The sequence below is a fragment of the Suricata suricatta genome, chromosome 7, assembly GCF_006229205.1.
Source record: "Suricata suricatta isolate VVHF042 chromosome 7, meerkat_22Aug2017_6uvM2_HiC, whole genome shotgun sequence".
Classification (NCBI taxonomy): domain Eukaryota; kingdom Metazoa; phylum Chordata; class Mammalia; order Carnivora; family Herpestidae; genus Suricata; species Suricata suricatta.
This window is the reverse complement of record NC_043706.1, coordinates 128,075,277-128,097,040: the sequence shown is the minus strand read 5'-3', so window position 1 is coordinate 128,097,040 and position 21,764 is coordinate 128,075,277. Positions and strand designations below refer to the sequence as shown.

The window sequence follows — 21,764 nt, the reverse complement described above, 5'->3', positions numbered from 1 at the left end:
CCATGTGCCACAGCACTGCCAGTGATCTTCCAAAAGTAGAAGCTGATTTGGGGTGCCTGGGTGGCTCAGTCCTTTAAGTGTCCCTCTTTGGCTCAAGTCATGATCTCTCGGTCCACGAGTTCAAGCCCCATATCAGGCTCTGTGCTGACAGCTCAGAGCCTGGAGCCTGCTTCAGATTCTGGGTCTCCTCTCTCTGCCCCTCCCCCACTTATACTCTGTCATTCTCTCAAAAAATAAACACACACAAAATTTAAAAAATAAAAACAGGCTAAGTTAAATATTCCAATGGCTTCCAACCCCGATGATGGCTGAGGTCATCTGGCCTGAAGGTCTCTGAGCCGCTCTCACATCTCCGATGCTCTCCAAGCAAGTCTTGTTTCTGATCCTAGAATTCACCAAGTTCATTCCTGTCTTAAGGCCTTTGAGGTTGATGTTTTCCCTGCTTCAAAAAGTGCTCCCTCCCGCCACCCCCGCCCCACCATCCTTCTGGCTCATTCTCACCTCCTTCCTTGACCACCCTATTTAAATCTAGCCCCTCAGGAAACTGAACCTTGTATTCAGTCTTCAAGGAGTTGACGGTTTTGTAAACAACAAAAACAAAACCTGCAGAAATGGGACATGTATTTATTTTAGATAGTTATTTATATTATATAGCATGTATTTGTATCCTGCCTTGTTTCACAGTGAATTTGAAGGGGCTATTTATTCAAAGTAATAAGAGATAAAGCCTTTAAGAGGGGAGGGGAGGGGCCTCACTGGTGCAGACGTAGGAGCGTGCAATCCTTGATCTCAGGGTTGTGAGTTTGAGCCCCAAGTTGAGTGTGGAGATTACTTAAAAATAAAATCTTAAAAAAACACAACAACAACAACAACAACAAAGTAATAGGTGATGAATACTTTTTAAAGAGGCACAAGTAAAGAAAGGGCCGTGCTTTCTCCATCTGCCATGGCTTACTTCAAAAGAACTCCATTCCAACATGGTTGTCTCCCCCAAAGGACACACAGTTCTGTATGCTGCGGGATAGGTTCTCTCAGAGAATCACCATCAAGGAGGGGACCCCAAGGGCACCTGGGTGGCCCAGTCGGTTAGGCCAGCTCTTGATTTTTGGCTCAGGCCATGATCTCACCATTTGTGGGCTGAAGCCAGACTTTGGGCTCTTCACGGACTCATGGAGCCTCCTTGGGATTCTCTCTTTCTCTACCCCTCCCCTGCTCTCGCTCTCTCTCACACAAATATTTTTAAAAAACAACAAAAAAGCAGGGTGTCGCCACAGATACTGATAATGCAGTATAAGAAAGCTCCAACACCTTGAATTAGTGTAAAAACACACCCCTAATTCCATATCCATCAGAGCCCATTACATGGGTGACAAGGAGAAGAGACAAGAACTTACTCAGACAAGAGAACCCTCAGTAGAAGCCTCATTTTCTCTCAATTTGAGAAATGACAAAGTTCAGGCCCAAACTTAAATCCTGGTCAGGCTTATTATACACAAAGTCCAGGCATTTCATGTCAGACGCTTAGACACCTGCTGCTCCCCCGCCAAGTCCACACAGAACATCCAAGCACACGGAGTTCCTTCTCGCTCCCTCTTCTGCTTCTTTCCTTGCCGGCATCTCACACCTCTTGTGCTCACACCTTACAACTGACTCCTGGGCACAGTCTCTTCCTTTCCTGAAGGCCCCCTCCTCAAAAATCTTCTCTGGAGGGGTTAACATCCAAAATATATAAAGAACTTATACAACACCACACACCACACACACCACACACACACACACACACACACACACACACACACACACTAATAATCTGATTAAAAACAGGCAGAGGACCTGAGCATGCATAGGTGTCTCAGTCTGACTCAATTTCAGCTCAGGTCATGATCTCACAGTTCCTAAGTTCGAGCCCCACATGGGGCTCCCGGCTTGGGATTTTCCCTCTCTTCCTCTCTCACTGCCTCTCCCCTGCTCATACTCTCTCTCTCCCAAAATAAATAAAAACTTAAAAAAAAAAAATAGGCAGAGGACCTGAACAGATTTTTTTCCAAGGAAGACATACAGATGGCCAACAGACACCTGGAAAGCTGCTCACCACCACTAAACATGAGGGAAATGCAAATTAAAACCATAATGAGATACCCACTTATACCCGCTAGAGTGGCTAGAACCAAAAGGACATGAAATAACAAGATCTGGAGAGAACGTGGAGAAAAAGGAACCCTCGTGCCCCGCTGGCGGGAATGTAAATTGGGGCAGCCACTGTAGAAAACAATTTTGCGGTTCCTCAAAAAATTACAAATCCAAGTATCATATGATCTAGTAATTCCACTAGTGGGTGTTCACCCAAAGAAAACAAAACCACTAATTTGAAAAGATACATGCACCTCTATGTTCACTGCAGCCTTACTTTCAGCAGCTAAGATGTGGACACAAACTAGGTGTCCGTCAATAGATGAATGGATACCGAAGACGTGGGACAGATATAAAACGGGATGTTGCTCAGCCATTAAAAAAAAAAAAAAAAATGAAACCTTTCCATTTGCAACATGGACAGACCTAAGGGGTATTACGCTAAATGAAATAGGTCAAAAAAGACAAATAGCATATGATTTCCCTTATACGTGAAATCTCAAAAACAAAACAACTGAAAATTCCCATGAAAGATGGGAAGGGTGCGATCCAACACAAAATAAAATGGCTCGCAGGCTGTAAATGTCAAGTGAATGACACAGACAGTGGGAGTTAAAAGCACACGTGGAGAAGAGAAATACTACCTTCACGACGTCAAGGTGCCTACTACAAAAACAGTCCAGAAGCGTAAGTCATTTGACAGCGAGGCAGGCAGCCAGGAACTTGTCTGGTGAAAATGGGACAGAATAACACGCTCGGAGAAAAGGATTTTGCTAATCGTAGAATGCTCTCTATTTTGTAAGTATTGATATCCTTGACTTCATGTTTCGTTTTTACTCTTTTGCAATAATAAATAGCTGCCGCTGTCAGAACTCTTGGGAACAGTGCTCACGCTGCCCATGTCTCCTCCGACCCTTGCGTCAGGAAACTGGTCTGTCCCAGGCAGAACCACCAGCCAGAATTAACTGTCTCACCTTGACCTTGCATCAACAGAAATCTTCCTTTTGGTCTTGAGTCATTTCCTGCCCCAACTATAGCAATTTGGCTTTTATGGCCTCCTTAAATATTGAATCATAAATCCTAAATGTGGTCAGGACAGCCAACTTTTGCATTTTAACTCCCACACGACACTAAAGTGTCTGCACCCCCTTTTTTTTTTTTTTTTGCCCATTGCTGAACTTGATTCCCAGTTAGTGATTCTTCTGCCATTCCTGTAAGGAGCTACACTCCGGGCCACACACTGGCTCCATCAACTTTCTGGGGCCACTTGGTGAGTGTGTGCCCAAGGGAAGGGGCGGCAGCTGGGGGACATCTCGGAAAGCTTTTGGGGCTCTCTTCCTCCAGGACCGTGAATCATCTTCCTTCTCAATCTCAAGTTTAAAACTTTCCTTTTCCTCTGCATATCAGAAGCTTAATAGGATGCTGGGCTGTGTACTCATCCCCAAAGGGAAGTGATGAAGGTCTTGGCTTGAATCATTGAACTTGAGTTGGAAAAGTAATCTACGGGAATGTACTACAGGGGCAGTCCCTTACGAACAGGATGGGCTACAGAGCACCTAAAAAATATTATTTTTCCGATGGCCCATTTTTATTTCACTTCATGAAGACATTTCTCTGAAAGCATTTTATTCTGAATGAGTGGTGAAAATTAAAACTAATTTATTCAGGGGTCTAAACCTGTTAGAGTGAATGTCCAGAAGATTGTAATTAAAATGTCCAGTGAAGAATCCACAGGGAATAAAATATAAATTATTTCCATTTTCTCCATAACTTCTCTAACGGTCATTCAAAACCCTCAGCAATCCAGTCTGGAGTGCTTTCTGATTCCCCAAATCCTACACCACAGCCGGGATGCCCTTGGCCTGATACACAGCCTCACCGACCGAGGGAGGGAGTCAAGGGGCCAGGAGGCATCTCAAGCAGAGGTTAGCATTTTCCTCCTGAAACCTCTACCCCTCCTTCCCTAACATAGTCCTTATGGAATACAGATGGGGTTACACCACAGTAAATTCAACACAGTAAATTGAAAATATCCTAAGTGAAAAATATACATCATAGCTCAGCCTACCCTACCTTAACACTTACAATAGCCAAGAGCTGGGCAAAATCACCTAACACAAAACCTATTTTTATAATAAAATGTAGACTAACACATATAACTTATTAACTACTGTACTTAAAGTGGAAACTGGAATGAATGCACGGGGACAGAATGGCTGTAACTATATAGGCTGCTTACCCTCATGATGACGGGTCTGAGGCAGAGCTGTGGCTCACGGAGAGTGCTGGACTACAATATTGCTAGTCCAGGAAAAGATCAAACCTCACAATCTGAAGCTGAGTGTTGACTGAATGCAGAACACTTCTGCACCACCATACAGTCAAAAAGTCATTAAGTTGGACCATCGTTAAGTTGGGGATCATCTGTACTTTGATTCATCTCCCTCTTACTGGACCGGAAGGACTGATTGATGGCAAAGAATTCAGAGGGTGAGCCCTAAGGGTGAAGCAAGAGAGTCCGGGGCTTCCGGATATCACCAACATTCCTCCGGGGTCTTGTAATTGTCTCCCCCAACCCTTTGCCACAGTCCGTGACACTCCTTACCCCAGCTTCTCTGCCCTGTCCTAGAAGTCAATTCAACAGCTCTAACTGCAATGGGATTTGATCCCTATTGAGCTAAGATTCTGCTCTTTGCACTCTCTCCCTACTCTGTTCTGGGTAGTGGCTTGGATGGGCGAGGAGGACGTAACAAAGAAGTGCTGTCTTCTTCTTCGGAGGACTAAGTCAATTCCACCACTTCAGAACAAAGATATAAAAGTTTTCTTAAGTCTTCATTTCTATCACCCACATCAACCCTTCCCACTTTCATCAAAATGCATATACAACTGACCCCTGAGCAACACAGATTTGAACTGTACAGGTCCACGTACTATGAGGATTTTTTGGTAAATAATGGATTAGTGCTATAAATGTATTTTCTCTTCCTTATAATTTTCTTGACATTTTCAGTTCTCTAGCTTCTTTTGTTGTCAGAATACAATATGTAAGACATGTATAAAATATGTGTTAATCGACTGTGTCATGGTAAGCCTTCTGGTCAACAGTAGGCTATTAGTAAAGTTGTACGTGGATTTTGACTTGTGGGGATATCGGTACCCCAAATCCCCTTATTGTTCAAGGGTCAAGTGTATATATATCAGTAATAATAATGAGGGGCAGGAGAAATGGGAAATGCCACAGGCACTGGGATGAAGCCTTATTTGGGTGGGAAAATGGGACACCAAGCAATTCCTTCCTCTTCCCAGGGTTAATTCCTCACTTTAGATAACCTAACAAATGCTGAGCTTCACCAAGGAACCTGACTGACTTCCCTCACCTTCTGTCTCTCTTGTCACTCCCTAAGCATTTGGGAGAAGAACAGAGGCGTCTGTCTTCTACAGCCCTAGTGGAACCCACCCACCAATACTCAATAAACATTTGTTGCAAAGATGTCTGTGCTGCTACGGTCAAGTTCCTACTGGGGCTCACTCCTTATCTATCTTGTCAATTTTCCTTCTCCTGCTGGTCAAGTTGCTGGCTCATCCAAAGCACTAAGACTGGAAAAACTTCTGCTCTCCTTAAACTTTCCTCCTTTCCCCAAGAGCTGCTTCACTGAAGAAAAAGGATAACAAAGTGCTCACCTGTATCAGTTTCCCAGGGCCGCTATATCAAAGTACCCAAAACTAAGTTTCTTAGAAAAGGACTTTATTGTGTCATGGTTCTAGACGCTAGTAGATCCAAGGTCAAGGTTGGAGCGTCTGGGTGGCTAAGTCGGTTACATCTGACTTTAGCACAGATCATGATCTCAAGGTTCCTAAGTTTGAGCCCCCATTGGGTGAGTTCGAGCCCGTCTCTGGGCTCCACACTCTCTTCCTCCCTCTCTCTGCACTTCATGGGATTCTCTCTTCCTCTATCTGCCCCTCACTCACTTGAGCTTTCTCTCAGAAATAGACAGATAGATAGATAGATAGATAGACAGACAGACAGACAGACAGAGGTAGATAACCAAGGTTTCTACAGGGCCCTGATCCCTCTGAAACCTATAGGGAAATCCTTCCATGTCTTCTCCTAGCTTGAGCTTGCCAGAAGTCTTTGCTACTCCTTGTACATGTGTGTAGATGCATCATTCCAGTCCTCTGTCTACACATGGCTCCGGTGTCTTCTCATCACCTTCCCTCTGTGTCTGTGTCCAATTTTCCCCACACTCAAGTAGGGGCCACCCTAACAACCTCATCTTAACTGAATTAAACCTACAAAGATCCTATTTCCAAATAAGGTCACATTCTGAGACTTAGGGGGGTAAGACTTGAACATATCTTCTTTTGGTGGACCAATTTAACCTTAACCTCACTGGATTATTGGGACAATGAAATGAGATGATGCAAAGACTGAAGTGTGAGACCTGAAACCATAAAATTCCTACAAGAAAACACAGGCAGTAATCTCTTTCCTATCTGGCTTAGCAACATTTTTCTAGATACGCCTCCTTAAGCAAGGGAAACAAAAAGCAAAAATAAACTACTGAGACCACACCAAAATCAAAAGGCTTGCAGAGCAAAGAAAGCCATCAACAAAACAAAAAGGCAACCGGATTAAATGAGAGAAGACATTTGCAAGTGAAAAATCCAATTAGGGTTAATATCCAAAACATATAAAGAAATTATACAACTAAACACCCCCCCACCAATAATCTGATTAAAAAACCGGGCAGAGTACTTGAATAGGTATTTTTCCAAAGACATACAGATGGCCAACAGATACATGATAAGAAGCACAACAGCACTAAACATCAGAGAAATGCAAATCAAATCTACAATGAGATATCCCGTTACACCTATCAGAATGGCTAGGATCAAAGACTGGAAATAACAAGTGTTGGCAAGGATGTGGAGAAAAAGGAACTCTCATGCACTGTTGGTAGGAATGTAAATTGGAGCAGCTTCTATTGAAAGCTGAAGTTTCCTCAAAAAATTAAAAATAGAGGGGCATCTTGGTGGCTCAGTTGGTTAAGCATCAGGCTCAGGTCATGATTTTGCGGTTAGTGAGTTCAAGCCCCATGTTGGGGCTTGCTGGGGATTCTCTCCCTCCTTTTCTTCTGCCCCTCCCTTACTTGTGCTGTCTCTCTCTCAAAAATGAGTAAATTAAAAAAAAAAAAAAAACCTAAAAATAAACATACCATGTGATACAGTTATCCTACCAGTGAGTTTTTACCCAAAGAAACCAAAAACACTAATTTGAAAAAATATAAGCACACCTGTGTGATCACAGCATTATTTACACAGCCAAGATATGGAAGTAACCCCAGTGTCCATTGGTAGGTGAATGGATAAAGAAGATGTGACATATACATATATATATATATATATATATATATATATATACACACACATTAGAATATTACTCAGTCATTAAGAGGAATAAAGTCTTGCCATTTGCAGTGACATGGATGGATTCAGAGGGTATTACGCTAGGTGAAATAAGTCAGAGTAAGACAAATACCAAATGACTCCATTTATAAGTGGAATCTAAAAAACAAAACATCACAAAACAAAAGCAAAAACAGACCCATAAATACAGTGAAAACCTGATGGGGGGGGGGGGGGGGAAGGCAAATGGGTGAAGGCACGTGCTGGAAGGTGTAGGCTTCCAGACACAGAGTGAGTAATTCACAGGGATGAAAGGTACAGACGGAATACGGGCAACGGCACTGCAATGGCGTTCTGTGGTGACAGGGCCGTTACGTACACGAGTGAACAGAGTATAACACATAGAGTTGTCCAATCGCTATGTTGTGCAGCTGAAACTAATGTAACATTATGTGTCAACTGTACTTTAATTAAAAAAAAAAGAAACGAGCTAATGCATGAAAAGAGCTTAGTACAGTGTTTGGCACAGAACACAATCAATAAATATCACCTAATATTAACATTGTTCTTATTACTAGGTCATACAGTCTTTCTGCCCCATAGCATCCTTGCTATAAAGGCTTTTATATAATAAAAAAAAAAAAAGTCTTTACAGCAGTCAAGTTTCAGAGAAGAACATTCTAAGCGTAGCAAAAACATACTTGGGAAAGGAAGTAATTACGATGGTTGATTGGATAGTAAATTGTAGAAAGTTCTTTGTTCTATCCACTGAGCTCTGAAGCATCAAGAAGCATGAAATGCAGACCAGTGCAGGAATCACTAAAGCAAGTCCTCCAAAGAATCTGCTGACAATGGAATTTCTAAGTTCTTTGGGATGGAAGACAACGTTTGGATTCTACCCTGACATTCTCCTTGCATTGCCGCAAGGAACATATGCCTATTAGTTTTAAAAAACAGAAGTCCATACGGGACAACAGACACACACAGCATTAGAAAACGAGAAGCCAATGAACCAGCTACCTGGCCTAAGACTCCTTAGACTCTAACTGGTCTGAGGAGTAGAGACATAAACTTAAAGAAAAACCGAACAGGTGATCACTCTTAGTTCTGAAAGATATTTTGGAGTCTAGAACGTATCCATAGTTGTACAACAGCGATTCTGCCACAACACCAGCCAGCTTTCCTCTGCACTACTAAGGCTTGTTTTGATTGGGATCTTCTTGGAACAACAAAGGTAGTGTGTCACTCCCCCTACCCCCTTCCATTTTGCTAAGTCATTTTTCTCCCAAAACAATGCTCAGAGCCTCATCAGTCCTAGCTGCCAACGATATTGCGTAATTCAGTACTTATCGTGACCTAACTAGCAAATTCAGAACTCAAACCGATCTTGCTTTGGCTTGTTCACTTGGTCTTTGGCTGTTTCTCTGGAACCATCTGGAACCTAATGCCTTGAGCAACACTTACCCTGGATTTTCCCCTTTATATGTAAGGACTTGAAACACAACATCCCCATACTTGCCTGCAAGTAAATCTACAGGTACACCAACAACAGGTTTATGTGTGTTTTCAAAAATCTTCATTTTTTTTTTCAAAGTCAAACCTACTATTACAAAACCAAACTGCTTTGCAACTTGAAACACTTTTCAGCTGACAACAGGAGAGTCTGCCTTTCCCGGGGCTGGGGAAGAGGCCTTCCTGTTTTCCACAACGTAAGCACTAACTGGAGGTCAGGAGAACTAAAGTGGTGCTCTTCCAGCAATCTGTGGCAATCTAGTGACAATGAGACACCAGACCTTAGTTGCTTCTCTCTGCCTCCCTGGAAGAGGTGAGCCCGCAAAGTCCCGAGTACACCCCATGGCACCCCTCACCCCAGAAGCAATGAGGCAGCCTGGGTGGAAGATGGGAAAACACAGACTGCAGATCACTTTCTGGCTTTACACCCAAACTCTGCTCAAAGAATAGTAGAGCCCACAGCCCCCGGGGTCTGGTCTACGTCAGGATGCAATTTGCGAAACATCTGCAAAGATACAACGTCAGTGTTTCATTCACATCGAACCGTTAAACTCAGAAGTCCAAAACTCACAGAAGCCAGAATCAACTAGCAGCTGTTGAATTGTGGGTATTGAAATATAGACAATGAAATGTCGGCGTCTTTGAAAAGGAAACTAGGAACCCCAGCTTACTCGCAGGGCTAAAGAATACAGGCTGCCAACAGGACTGGGTTGCCGGTGGCTGTAGGAGTTTTAAGCCAGTCACTGTATGTAAAGACACACTATGAAAGCAAGGAATTAACACCAATGTCAATATTATCGTCCAATCTCTAGAGCAGCACTTCTGAGAGTAAGTGATGTGATCTGCTAAAAATCTCCTGATGTTTAAGGAGTGAATTAGTTGTATTTGTCACCCCTCCCAGTTTCTATGGAAGCTTGTCCACCATGGAAAGGCATCCATCCTGCCTTCTACAGACACAAGGTCTGGAATGCACAGCTCTTCGGGGACTATGACAAGTTAGGGAGTTCCTTCATATAGAACGTGGGGGTTACTGCCAGACGTTCTGTTCTGTTGAAACAGCACAGAGTTCTCTGCTAATGGTCAAGTTACATCACATGCATGTTACTGTATCTTTCATGTATCATTTATGAATCATTTGACACCTATTTGGCCTAACGCTCATCATGGAGTCTCAGTTTCATAATAGCCTAATCAAGGCAAATCGCCACATGCATCAGTGTTACGAGGGGCTTTCATTAAGTTGCCACCTGGAGCCCACATGTTACCTAAGTTGGAGGGATGTGTTCTGCGGAAGGCAGGAACGACCTTTCTGCAGTAGGCTATGTCCAAAAGCTACACTTCTGCAGAAGGTTTTTAATTAAGCTGTAATTCATGAAAAAATATGCCTTAAAAATGAACCATTTCATCTTTCCAGTAGAAAACACTCATGGTCTTCTTGGACTTTGCGAAAAATTTCAGATTCCTTCTGGCTTTCTTCAGATGAATAATGACATTACCCCAAAATAAAAATGCATGGAGGTAGCAAATTTATTCATTACAAGGTTACAATTCTGGGTCGCCAGGGTGACTCAGTTGGTTAAGCATCCGACTTCGCCTCAGGTCATGAGCTCACAGTTGCATGAGTTTGAGACCCACATTGTCAGGCTCCCCCCTAACAGTGCAGGGCCTGCTTGGGATTCTCTCTCTCCCCCTCATTCTCTGCCCCTCCCCCATTTGTGTTCCACATAAATAAATACATACAAACATACAATACAAGCTTACAATTCTTCCTCAAATCATCGCGAATCCCATTTTCTAACATATTCACAATGCAATGTTTGTAGGTTGCTTTGGGCTCTGGTGGGGATACTCCCGTGTGATATTTTTATAAATTCTTCATTAGAGACTGAAGGCTCCTAATTAAGATGCAAAGATCCAGAATGAATGGGAACCCTGACAGAAACAGCATTTAATTCAATAAAGCCCTGGGAAAATATTTGCCCCCAAAAGCTCAAGATAATGAAAATAGATTTAGGACATTCACGTGAGTCCAACACTCAAAAAATAAAATTATTAGTTAAGTGGAGGCTTTCGATATTTTACATGCTTCTAACAGGTCATCTGTTAAAAAAGATCTTATGTTATTGCAATCTGGATACGATTTAAACAGAAAATATGTTTTCATTACAAATATCTTCTTGCCTCTGCCTATTCACAAGTTTTATACATTCCCTCTCTTGAGTACAGAGCATATTTTAAACAACTATTTCCTAACACGTAACCTGAAGGTTAATACTTTGAAACAATTTATGCATTTATTTTTCTTTTTTTTAATGTTTTATTTATTTTTGATACAGAGAGAGACAGAGCATGAGAGGCGGAGGGGCAGAGAGAGAAGGAGACAGAACCGGAAGCAGGCTCCAGGCTCTGAGCTAGCTGTCAGCACAGAGCCTGATGCGGGGCTCGAACCCACGGACGTGAGATCTGACCTGAGCCGAAGTCGGAGGCTTAACCGACTGAGCCACCCAGGCGCCCCTATGCATTTATTTTTAAGCCGTATATCTTGAAAAGGGAATGTGACATGCATTAAATCAATAATATCAATTCTAAACTGAACGTGTGGAATCCGATCATTCTTCCATCTAAAGATGAAACTGAAGGGAAATTAATTCACATTCTAAGTAAAGAAGGTTCGACTATTTTTTTTAATGTTTAAATTTATTTATTTGGGAAAGAGCGGGGAGGGGCAGAGAGAGACAGAGAGACAATGAATCTCAGGCAGGCTCCATGCCCAGCACAGAGCTTGACATGGGGCTCGATCCCACAATGAAGAGTCAGAATGAAGAGTCAGATGCTCAACCAACTGAGCCACTCAGGTGCCCCTCCACTAGTACTGGTTAATAGTAACGAACACTTGGGATCTGCTTTCCATACGCCATGCGTAGTTTTTGTGATTCAGCGAATCTCACCATAATTGATATGAGGGCGGGTACCATGCTCATTTTACAGATATGAAATCTGCAGCACAGCATGGTTAAGGAACGCACCAGCTCACATGTCCACTAAGTATCTGAAGCCAGGATTTGAACCCTAACACTATGGACTACTTCCTTAGTTCTTAACGACTCTACAGAAAAATCTGTTTTCTAAGATGGTTAATTTTTGGTTTTAAATGTTCTAATTCTATGACTCTACTGTTTAGAACGTAAAAAAAATTATTACTTTTTTATTAAGACTTCACTTTTTTAGATCAGTTTAAGATTCATAGCAAAACTGAGGTGAAGGAACAGGGATTTCCGAGTATCTCTCCCCGCCCCCACGCATCGCCTCCCTGTTATCACTGTCTCCCACTGTGATACTGTGATGTATCACCAGATATTATGTACTTGGTTTTCCTTCGAATTCTGGCACAGGGCTCCTAAAACTCTTAGAACGTCTGAAGTGATAGGACTATCTTTCATAATTCATTAAGAGTCCCTTTTGACCACAGCTGAGTTTATGCTAATGAAGGGCATTAGATTGCGGTCCCTAGAGAGCCTCAAGATCAGGCCGATTACCTGAAAGACCAAATGACCAGAAGGTAGAACTTCAGTCTCAACCCTCCCAACCCCCACTTGCAGGTAGGGGAAAGGGGTGGAGATCGAGTTCATCGATAGTCAACGGCCAATGATTTAGTCAACTCTGCCTACATAATAAAGCCTCCATAAACACCTACAAGGACAGGGTTCAGAGAGCTTCCAGATTAGTGAACACCAGGTGTTCTGGGGAACGTGGGACCTGGGGAGCATGAGAGCTCACACATACCTTGTCCTATGCGGCTGGATCTTCCCGAGTTATAGACGCTATACCCTGAGTTACATAACCCTTTATAATAAACAGGTTAATCTAGTAAGTAAATTGATTTCCTGAATTCTGTGAGCTGCTCTAGCAAATTAATGCAACCTGAGGACGAAGTTGTGGGAACCTCGGATTTGTGGCCAATAGGTGAGAAGCACAGGTAATAATCTCCACTCGGTCTTTAGGACTGTGGCAGACAGTGTCAGACTGGAGTCCAATTTGTGGTCTGTGTCCACTGAGAAATGGCCAACTGCTTGGCAGTATTGAAATAAATCTGTCAGGGGCACCCGGGTAATTCAGTTGGTTAAGCGTCTGACTCTTGATTTTGCTCAGGTCCAGATCTCATGGTACATGAGTTCAAGCCCCATCTCAAGCTCTGTGGCAACAGTCGGAGCCTGGAACCTGCTTCGGATTCTGTGTCTCCCTCTCTCTCTGCCTCTCTCCTGCTCATACTTTGTCTCTCTCTCAAAAATAAATAAAACAGTTAAAAAAAATGTTTTTAATGCTGGGTATTTCCAAACAAAGATATGTGTAAAACTGCCAATGTTTTTTTGTTGTTGTTGTTTTTGAGAGAGAGAAAGAGAGTGTGCATGAGCAGGTGAGGCGCAGATAGAGAGAGGCAGAGAGAGAATCTTCAGCAGGTTCCAAACCCAGGGCAGAGCCCCAACGTAGGGGCTTAATCTCACAACCAACGGTGAGATCATGACCTGAACTGAAATCAAGAGTCAGACCCTTAACCAACTGAATCACCCAGATGCCCCGCCAATGGTTTATTTTATAAGTGAGATCTTTAAAATCCTCTGAAGATGCATGTAAGCCTATCGCAAAGATACTTAAACTAGAATATTCCTTACTTCCACAGATAATATTGAAACACTCTATGTTTAAAAGCACCTGAGAAAGCTTAAAAACAGATGTTTAGCTCCAATAATATTTTTGTTGGGACGCCTGGGTGGCTCAGTTGGCTAAGCATCAGACTTCGGCTTAGGTTATAATCTCATGGTTTGTGAGTTGGAGTCCCACGTCGGGCTCTGTGCTGATAGCCTCAAGCTCTGTCTCTCTCTCTCTCTCAAAAATAAGTAAATATTTTTTTTAAATTTTCTTTAATTTGTTGGCAGAAAGCAAGTCTTAGGCAAAAGAATACATACAAGTCCAACGGCACCTGGCTGGCTCAGTTAGAAGAGCATGCAACTGTTGACCTTGGGGTTGAGAGTTCAAGTCCAATGTTGGGAATAGAGATTACTTAAATACATAAACTTTAAAAAAAAATTAAAGTCCACAAAATTAATGAGGACAAATTTTTTAAGTAACTAGAGATCAGGATACTGAGACATTTTCATTCTGCTCTTCAATGAGACTCTTTTTGCCAGTGGCACTTTTAATTAAAATTACAATTATATGCATTTTCACTTTTAATTCCACTATTACCTAAATACCAGGAGAGAAAATGAAGCCATAACCAAGCTCAAAGGCAGGAGTAGATGCACCACACCTGCCTCAAACTAACAAAGGCAGTTTCCTAACAAAGTAAAAGCATCAAAATTAACTCTGAATCAAATCTGCAATACAGACACCAAGGAGAGCTTCAGGGCACCAACAGACCAGAGAACATTCATTATGAATCCTGTTTTTACCAATCTACTTAGAAAGATGAAAGACAATAGGAGAGCCCTTCAGAAAAGAAAGAACACTGAGAACAGTGAGGAAGAAGCATCTTAGCATCAAGCGTTTGTCTTTGTTTGTCTTCCGGGTCTCAGAGACACCCTGAAGCCTAAGTAGCCAGGGTAGGTCGGCTCTATTACCTAACTTGATGTGCAAGAAAAAATACAAGCTGGGTGATCTCAATGAAGCGTCTCATCTCATCAAGAATTCATGAGACTCAGTGAAACACACTGTGGAACAAAAGATGGACCACTAGGCAGCTGGCCAGGAGCACACTGAATGAGAAACAGATCTACCATTTTGGGGTCTCATTACCAAAAGTAAGTCAATAAATAAATGAACGTACTATCTAAAAAATGACAAATCCAAGTGGTCACAAAAATACATTTTTCCTCAAAATTAGTCCGAAGCTTCGGTTAATTCTTATAGTGTCAGCTTAGTCTATACTCCCTGGCATTAAATGGTGTAGTTAAATCGTAGAGCCTTAGCCTTGTAAGGACACAGGTCTGAATCAAACTGACTCTGACCTTGGAGGCCTAAGTGTCAGCTTCTCAGACAACCCTTGTAAAGCACAATCAGGAAAGACCAGCTAACACCTTTAACATTTCTAAGGGCGGGCCTACTAGTCACGCCCTACATGAGGGTCCTGGGCCCACTCTGTGATTGGTCAATACCCTAGGTGTTGTGATTGGCCCCCACCAAAAGTATCAATGAATGGTTAAACTTGCTGTCAATATACCTGTGTCACCATTTCCTGTACCTCCCCCTTCCCAAACTCATAAAAGCCCCTACCCCGCCACGCTTGGGGCTCCCTCCACGTGGATCCAGTGTGTTGTTGAAGTCTGTAAGCCCCAGTTTAGGCTGGCCGGGCCTAAATTCATAATAAAGTCCTTTGCTTTTGCATGTGTGATTCAGTCTCCCTGGTGGTGGTCTCTGGTTTTGGGGGGCGATATTAAAATCTGGGTACAACAGCTTCTATCCATTTAAATTTACTATTGTGAGATCAATTTTATTTCTACCGTATGATAAGGTGTATAAACCATGAGTAAGCATATCATACATCACAGTGAGATTGTTATGGTTAAGTCTGAAACAAAAAGCACTTACGGGTGCCTGGGTGGCTCGTTGGTTGAGCATCTGACTTTGGCTCCGGTAATGATCTTGCTGTCCATGAGTGTGAGCCCCTCATCTGGCTCTGTACTGTCAGCTCATAGCCTGGAGCCTACTTGAGATCTGTCTCTCTGTCTCTGTCAGTCTGTCTGTCTCTCTCTCTCTGCCCCTCCCCCACTCTCACCGTCTCTCTCAAAAATAAACAAATATTTTCAAATTTTTAATAAATAAAAGAATACGTTAGATAAACAACTAGTTACACGTTTCCCTCTTAAGTCCGTTGTAAAACTGAGCTACAGATTTACTTCTGAATCAATTCCTTCTGAATATTTCCTTCTACTTTGCTGTTCTTTGGAACAGAGAGCTTGTGTGTGAGCTTAAGAGAATCACCAAAAAAAAGTTAGCAAGGAGCAATCCTTGACTACCTAAAGATACTGAAGCAAATATGTGGGGACTAATGGACGTGGACGCCAGATACTGATAGGTTTCATAAACATTTAGCCCAGCTTCTCACCATTGCCAACTCATCCCCCACAGAAGTTACTTTGGTAAGACACAGAAGGGACCATGGCAGGTGTCCGTTTCAAATTCTGCAACAGCTTCTCCCTAAAAACCCAGAGAATGACTGCACCCACCTCCGTGCTCAGTGCCCTCTCTTCATTCCTCCCGGCTCTGCCCAGACTGCACTCCTTCCCTCCTTTCTATTTATTTATTTTTATAGTTTATTGTCAAGTTGGCTTCCATATTAACACCCAGTGCTCTTCCCCACAAGTGCCCTCCTCCATGCCCATCATCTTCCTCCTTTCCCCCCCTCCCCCTTCAGTCCTCAGTTTGTTCTCTACAATCCTCCCCTTCTTTCTTAACCCTCATTGGAGAACACCTCTCAGCGAAAGCCTAGCTCAGGGCCAGGGTCTACACGGAATGGCATTCCCGTGAGGTGACACCCCCCCCCGCCCCCACTCGGTGCTCCGGGATGCCCACTGCACTGGGGGCGCTGAGCATACATTCACAGCAGGGATTCGGGGGCTGCTGCTGTTTTTTCAACAAAACATTGTCTTTCTGGAAGTCAGGGGCACATGTCGCTAAGAATCAACCATAAAATTGCCAACAAGGAGTTAATTTCTGGGAAACAATGCCTGATCCAAATCCCAGCGCCTCTTTATTCCCTGTGTGACTTAGGACAGCCATGTGTATGTCTCCAGGTAACATGGGGGCAATAATGCTCACTGGTCACAAGAGGGTATCTAGTAAGGGAAGTGTGGGAAGGGCTCAGGATGGCACTGGGACTCCGTGCTTGGGCACTGCCTCCTCCTCACCCCTCACCCCATAAGCTGCATTCTGTCATCAGAGTGGAGTCACCAGTGAAAAACCAGCACGTGGCTAGGAAGTCTGGTAGAAGAGCTTAGAGTTACACAGTAGAGAAGAAGGGTCACCGCAGTGCAGAGGTGTCTTCCGACAGCAAAAGATTTAGTGACTCCAGCCAGAATTATGAGTCTTAATTTTGTCTCTGGCACAGAACCGAAAATCAGGAGGCCGGAGTTCTGAGCCCCACTCTGGACCTTGAGCCCTTAATTCCTCCACTAAACGAGGGGGTGGAGGGCTCACGTCCAAGGTCCCTGCTACGTCACCCTGCAGCTCCCACTTATAAAAGCCACAAGGCTTTCAGATGGAGAACAGGCACGTAAAATTAAGAGGAAGTCAGAATATTTGAAACTGGGGCTGACTCTCGAATTCCAAGACCTAAAATTAATTAATTAAGTCTTTAGCTGATGGGCTGCACCGAAGACACCACCCAAAGAATATGTAAATTAATGCCTTCAAAGGAGTTTGCATTTTAAAAGCCCTCTAGGGATCTTACTAAACATCTCCCCTCCCCCCCACTTTGCCTAAAACTACAAAGATCTTTTTTTTGTTTTTAAACGACATTCTTTACTAAATAGCAAGACAGGATAAACCTAACAGTTTTTGGACTGAAGCCTACTATGCACAGACTGTGGCTTACATAGGAATAAGAATGCAGGGAGGTCCACAGTATCTCCATACAATGGATCGTCTCTAAGCATTGCTAGGAAATGGGTGTAAACTGTAGGAACAGAGCACAGAGGAAATCTAAGGTTTGGGGGAGGTGCATCACGCAGGATCTTGCAAACAATAGGCACTTACTAACTCCCTTCTCCTCCCCTCCCAGTAAGCCAGTAGCTCTGAAGGACTGGCTCAGCTTTAAGAAGTTCTCCAATTCTGAAGGAAAACCTAAGAACCTCCACAACCGACCAAATGGACAATCAGAGCTGGAAAAGTGATCTACCATATCTAATAACCTTAGCAATTCTTACTCTTACACACAACTACCCTCCCCCACCAAAAAAAAAAAAAAAAAGGAATGTTGTGTCTGCAGCATGGCGTAAAGATAAAAGAGTGAAATCCTACAGGATTCTGACTTGCTGTGCACTTCTCAGCAGATGTGTAAGCCTGCCTTGTGAAAGGTGACAGGCTTTGAAAACCTAGGCAGACCACATGTTGCAGAGAGAACAGAACACATTTCACAAGACAGCCGTGGCCTGATTGCCCAGGGTTTACAAACATTTCACAATGTGCCTTTACCCTTTCCAGCGGAAGCACCAGGATTCTGGTGTGCATGGTGAAACTGCTCAAGCAAGAGCAGAATTAATTAATTAATTAAGGTTTTCATAAATGCACCCCTTTATAGTGAGCACAGTCCCTACAGAACTGTATTTTCATCTGGCTCCTGCATTTAAGAAGTATATACTTCTTTTCCTTTTCCATTCAATTAAACCATGTTCTCGGGATTCTGTTAAGTCCCAGGCACTGGAGATTAAAAAAAAAAAAAAAAAAAGGAGTAAATTACTGACCCTGCCCACCAGGCATTCACAATGAATAGTGTTTCAGGAAGCTCTGTTTTCTCTTAATTCTCTATTTGCATATTCACTTATCAGCATTTATTCATTCTAGCACAGCTCGAACATTCTCATGCCATAAATTATACGATTATTTCTTCTCTAAATAAGCATTTTGTTAACAATTATCTAAAAGCAACTGGTTGGTTCAGAACTGTGCAGGACTGAATTAATTTAAATGCAGAATGTGTCCAGATGAACTCAAACAAACATCCTGTATTTACTGAGATCTATGCCTCTGGGGCAACACCCTTCCCAGGGTTAGAACTCACGAAAATCTCAGGGTGGATACTTGGCGCCTCTCAAGTCAGAAAAGGGAGATATGTTCATTCACCTAAACCAGTTTTAACGTAATAGGTTTCAAAGTTTGATTTCTACACTTAGAGGAACCTCAAAAGTAAAGAAGCAATTGTGCCTGAATTCTTTTCAAGTCTGTTTCAATGTGTAATTCCCCTACTACCCCTACTCCCCTCATCAAGTTCAGTACTTAAAAAGAACCTTCCAAGTAGCATTTTCCTAAAAGAGCAGATGTGGGTGTGCCTGGGGGGCTCAGTTGGTTAAGCGTCCAACTTTGGCTCAGGTCATGATCTCACGGTTTGTGAGTTCAAGCCCCACATCAGTCTCTGTGCTGACAGTGTGGAGCCTGCTTGGGATTCTCTGTTTCCATCTCTCTCCGCATCTCCCCTATTGCTCTCTAAATAAATAAATAATAAACTTTAAAATATATATAAGTAAATAAAACAGCGAATGTAATTATTTTGGTACTAAGTTAACCTGAGATAACGAACTGGGGTATCATGCCTGGCATCAGCCTGACTGGTACAGACAGACCAGAGAACTGGGGTGCAATCTGTCATTGTCCCTAACAAGGTATATGTGTGCCATTGGTCAAGTCACTCGACCTGTGTAAGCTAACAGACTGCAACGTCTTATTTAAAAAATGAAGGAAATGGTATCTTTCTTTTATCTCAAAGAACAGAAAAAGTCAACTTATCAGTTCTGTGTCTTGATATATTTCTAGAATACACAAGTTTCCTATAACCACTTGGACAACAGTTTTCTAAAAAGCAGAATAAAGATCCTTTTAACCTGGTGACTTTTTACAGACATGCATAAAAGAGAGATAAGCCGTTATCTTCTTCAGAATTTTACTCAGGAACAATCCTGATACCCACGTTTACCTCAAAGGCAAAGACCACAGTCTGAAAGATGGGAAAACAGAAGGGAACGTAGTTGCTTCAGGACAATCATTCACATTCTTTTCAGCCTCACACTGAACTATTGGCTCTTTAGGAAGCACGGATTTTCTTTTCCCCTGTATCTGTCCTTTGAATAACAGGGTTGAGCTTCTCAAACTCCACCCTAACTTTTAAATCAACCAAAGAACACCGGGCTACACCTGCCCCAACAGCACAGGAATCTGCCAGGGAAGGGAAAAGCAAATTTTCAGGAGAGTGCCATCTGCCTACACGGCCCCACAAACAACCCTGAACCCACACCCGCATGTAAGTGAGCCCCTGCAGCTGGGGCCTCTACAGCCACACCCTAGTAAGGGACGCAAGGTGATGTTATCAGACCAATTTTCTCAGTGACTAAAAATTTACAGAGCAGGATCTAAGCGAGAAATAACAAGAAAAGCTTTGGGCTGGATGAACTTAAAAAACAATCTATCACTGCAACTTTCAAATATTCACTGGGTTTTCTGAAATTTCACTGAAGGCCCAGTTTCATCAGTGATGTTCAGAAAATGCAAAAACTCCAGATCTGAAATTTTTTCTATACATGTATGTTTTTAATACTGGAGAGTGAGAAAAGCAGAAATCTTTGCCCCATCTTCCCTGGTTTTCTGTACAGGAATAATTCTACACACCAATGAACACCTAAAAATGAAATAAGTGACACTTCAGCATGTCTGGAAGATTGAGACACAAGACTATTTGCAGGGGGGAAAAACTGAGAGGTATCGTTTATTGACTACCTACTATATGCCAGTATGCGGGCCACATCGACTTAACTAAATCTCAGAAAACGGAAGGAGCAAGTTTTCTTTGCCTCATTTTTCAGGTAATGAAACTGAAGATCAGTGGGGTTTAACACCTTGGCCAAGGTCACACAGTCCGTCCACGGGAGAGTGGGGATTTGACCCAGCCTCACTCACTCCAAAGCCCAAAAGCTTAATTCCTGTACACTTATCATCATCTCCAATGAGTTCCTTTCTAAAACTACACCTTCCATTAGAAAACTAAAAGATCCCAAAGTAAATATAGAGCCTTTTCCGACAACCGCCAATTCCAAAACTTTACACTAAATTGGACTTATGTGTGGATTAAGATGTCTGACTGTAATAACCCCCAGCCATCTGATTCCAGTCTACCTGCCTACCTACAGTTTCACCAAAGCCAATCTAATTCCCCAGGGCTTTGAACCCTGAACAAGTAAGTTAAAGCTTCATCCTCCTGCGTAAGAACTAGTTGTCAGAAATTATGCCAATTCCATGGGCGGTTTTACTTACTAGACATTTCAAAATACATGGCAGTACAGATCTAGCAGAATAAGTCCTATTGTTTCTAGTTCCAAACATAAAACAACATCCAGTAATTCTGCCAGTTCGTTGAAACGTGCAAACAGGGGAAGCACACTTTTTGGTGGCCCCGGGTAAGAAGGTTTGTTTTCCTCTCGTGGTCAGACAACAAATGGCGAAGAGATAAACATCAGTAACATCAGCCTCCTTCCCAATCCAACCGTGAAAGCACAACAGTCAAATACTATTTATTTACGTCGACTCTTTGAAGGGCTCTTTCTAACCTCTTGCCACGCCAACTTCTCAGCAGGTGTCCCCGATGATCATACCCGACTGTTTAAGAAAATATCTTTGATGTGATCTGTGTCTGGTTATTTTTTAATTAGGGCTCGAAATCTTAAACCGTGTGTACTTAGCCCCCTGGGACCAGGAGCGAGAGAAGGACGAGTCGGAGGGGTGGGCTCGCCAGGTGGGCGAGCGCGCCCGAGTTCCCGAGTTCGGGTCGCACAGGGGCTGCCCCGCGCCCCGCCCCTCCCGCGCCCGCCCGCCCCAGGTAACTCACCAGGATGCCCATCACGTCGGTCCAGAGCCGGGAGAACGCCTCGGACATGCCGGCGCCCCCCTCGGGCTCGGGCTCCGGCCCCGGGCCAGCCGCTCCCGCGTCCTCCATGGCCGCGACCCGCGCGCCAGCC

General features: G+C 43.1%; 1 protein-coding gene across 2 annotated transcripts in view; it reads right to left on the bottom strand.

Moving 5' to 3' along the window:
- SASH1 (SAM and SH3 domain containing 1) overlaps window positions 1–21,758 on the bottom strand; it is a 191,289-nt gene extending 169,531 nt beyond the window's left edge. For both annotated transcript variants that reach the window (XM_029943868.1, XM_029943869.1), the window contains exon 1: window positions 21,635–21,758. In XM_029943868.1, coding sequence (XP_029799728.1) covers window positions 21,635–21,742 — 108 coding nt within the window. In that variant the 5' untranslated portion in view covers window positions 21,743–21,758. The remainder of the gene's footprint in view (window positions 1–21,634) is intronic.
- Window positions 21,759–21,764: the final 6 nt, after the last annotated feature.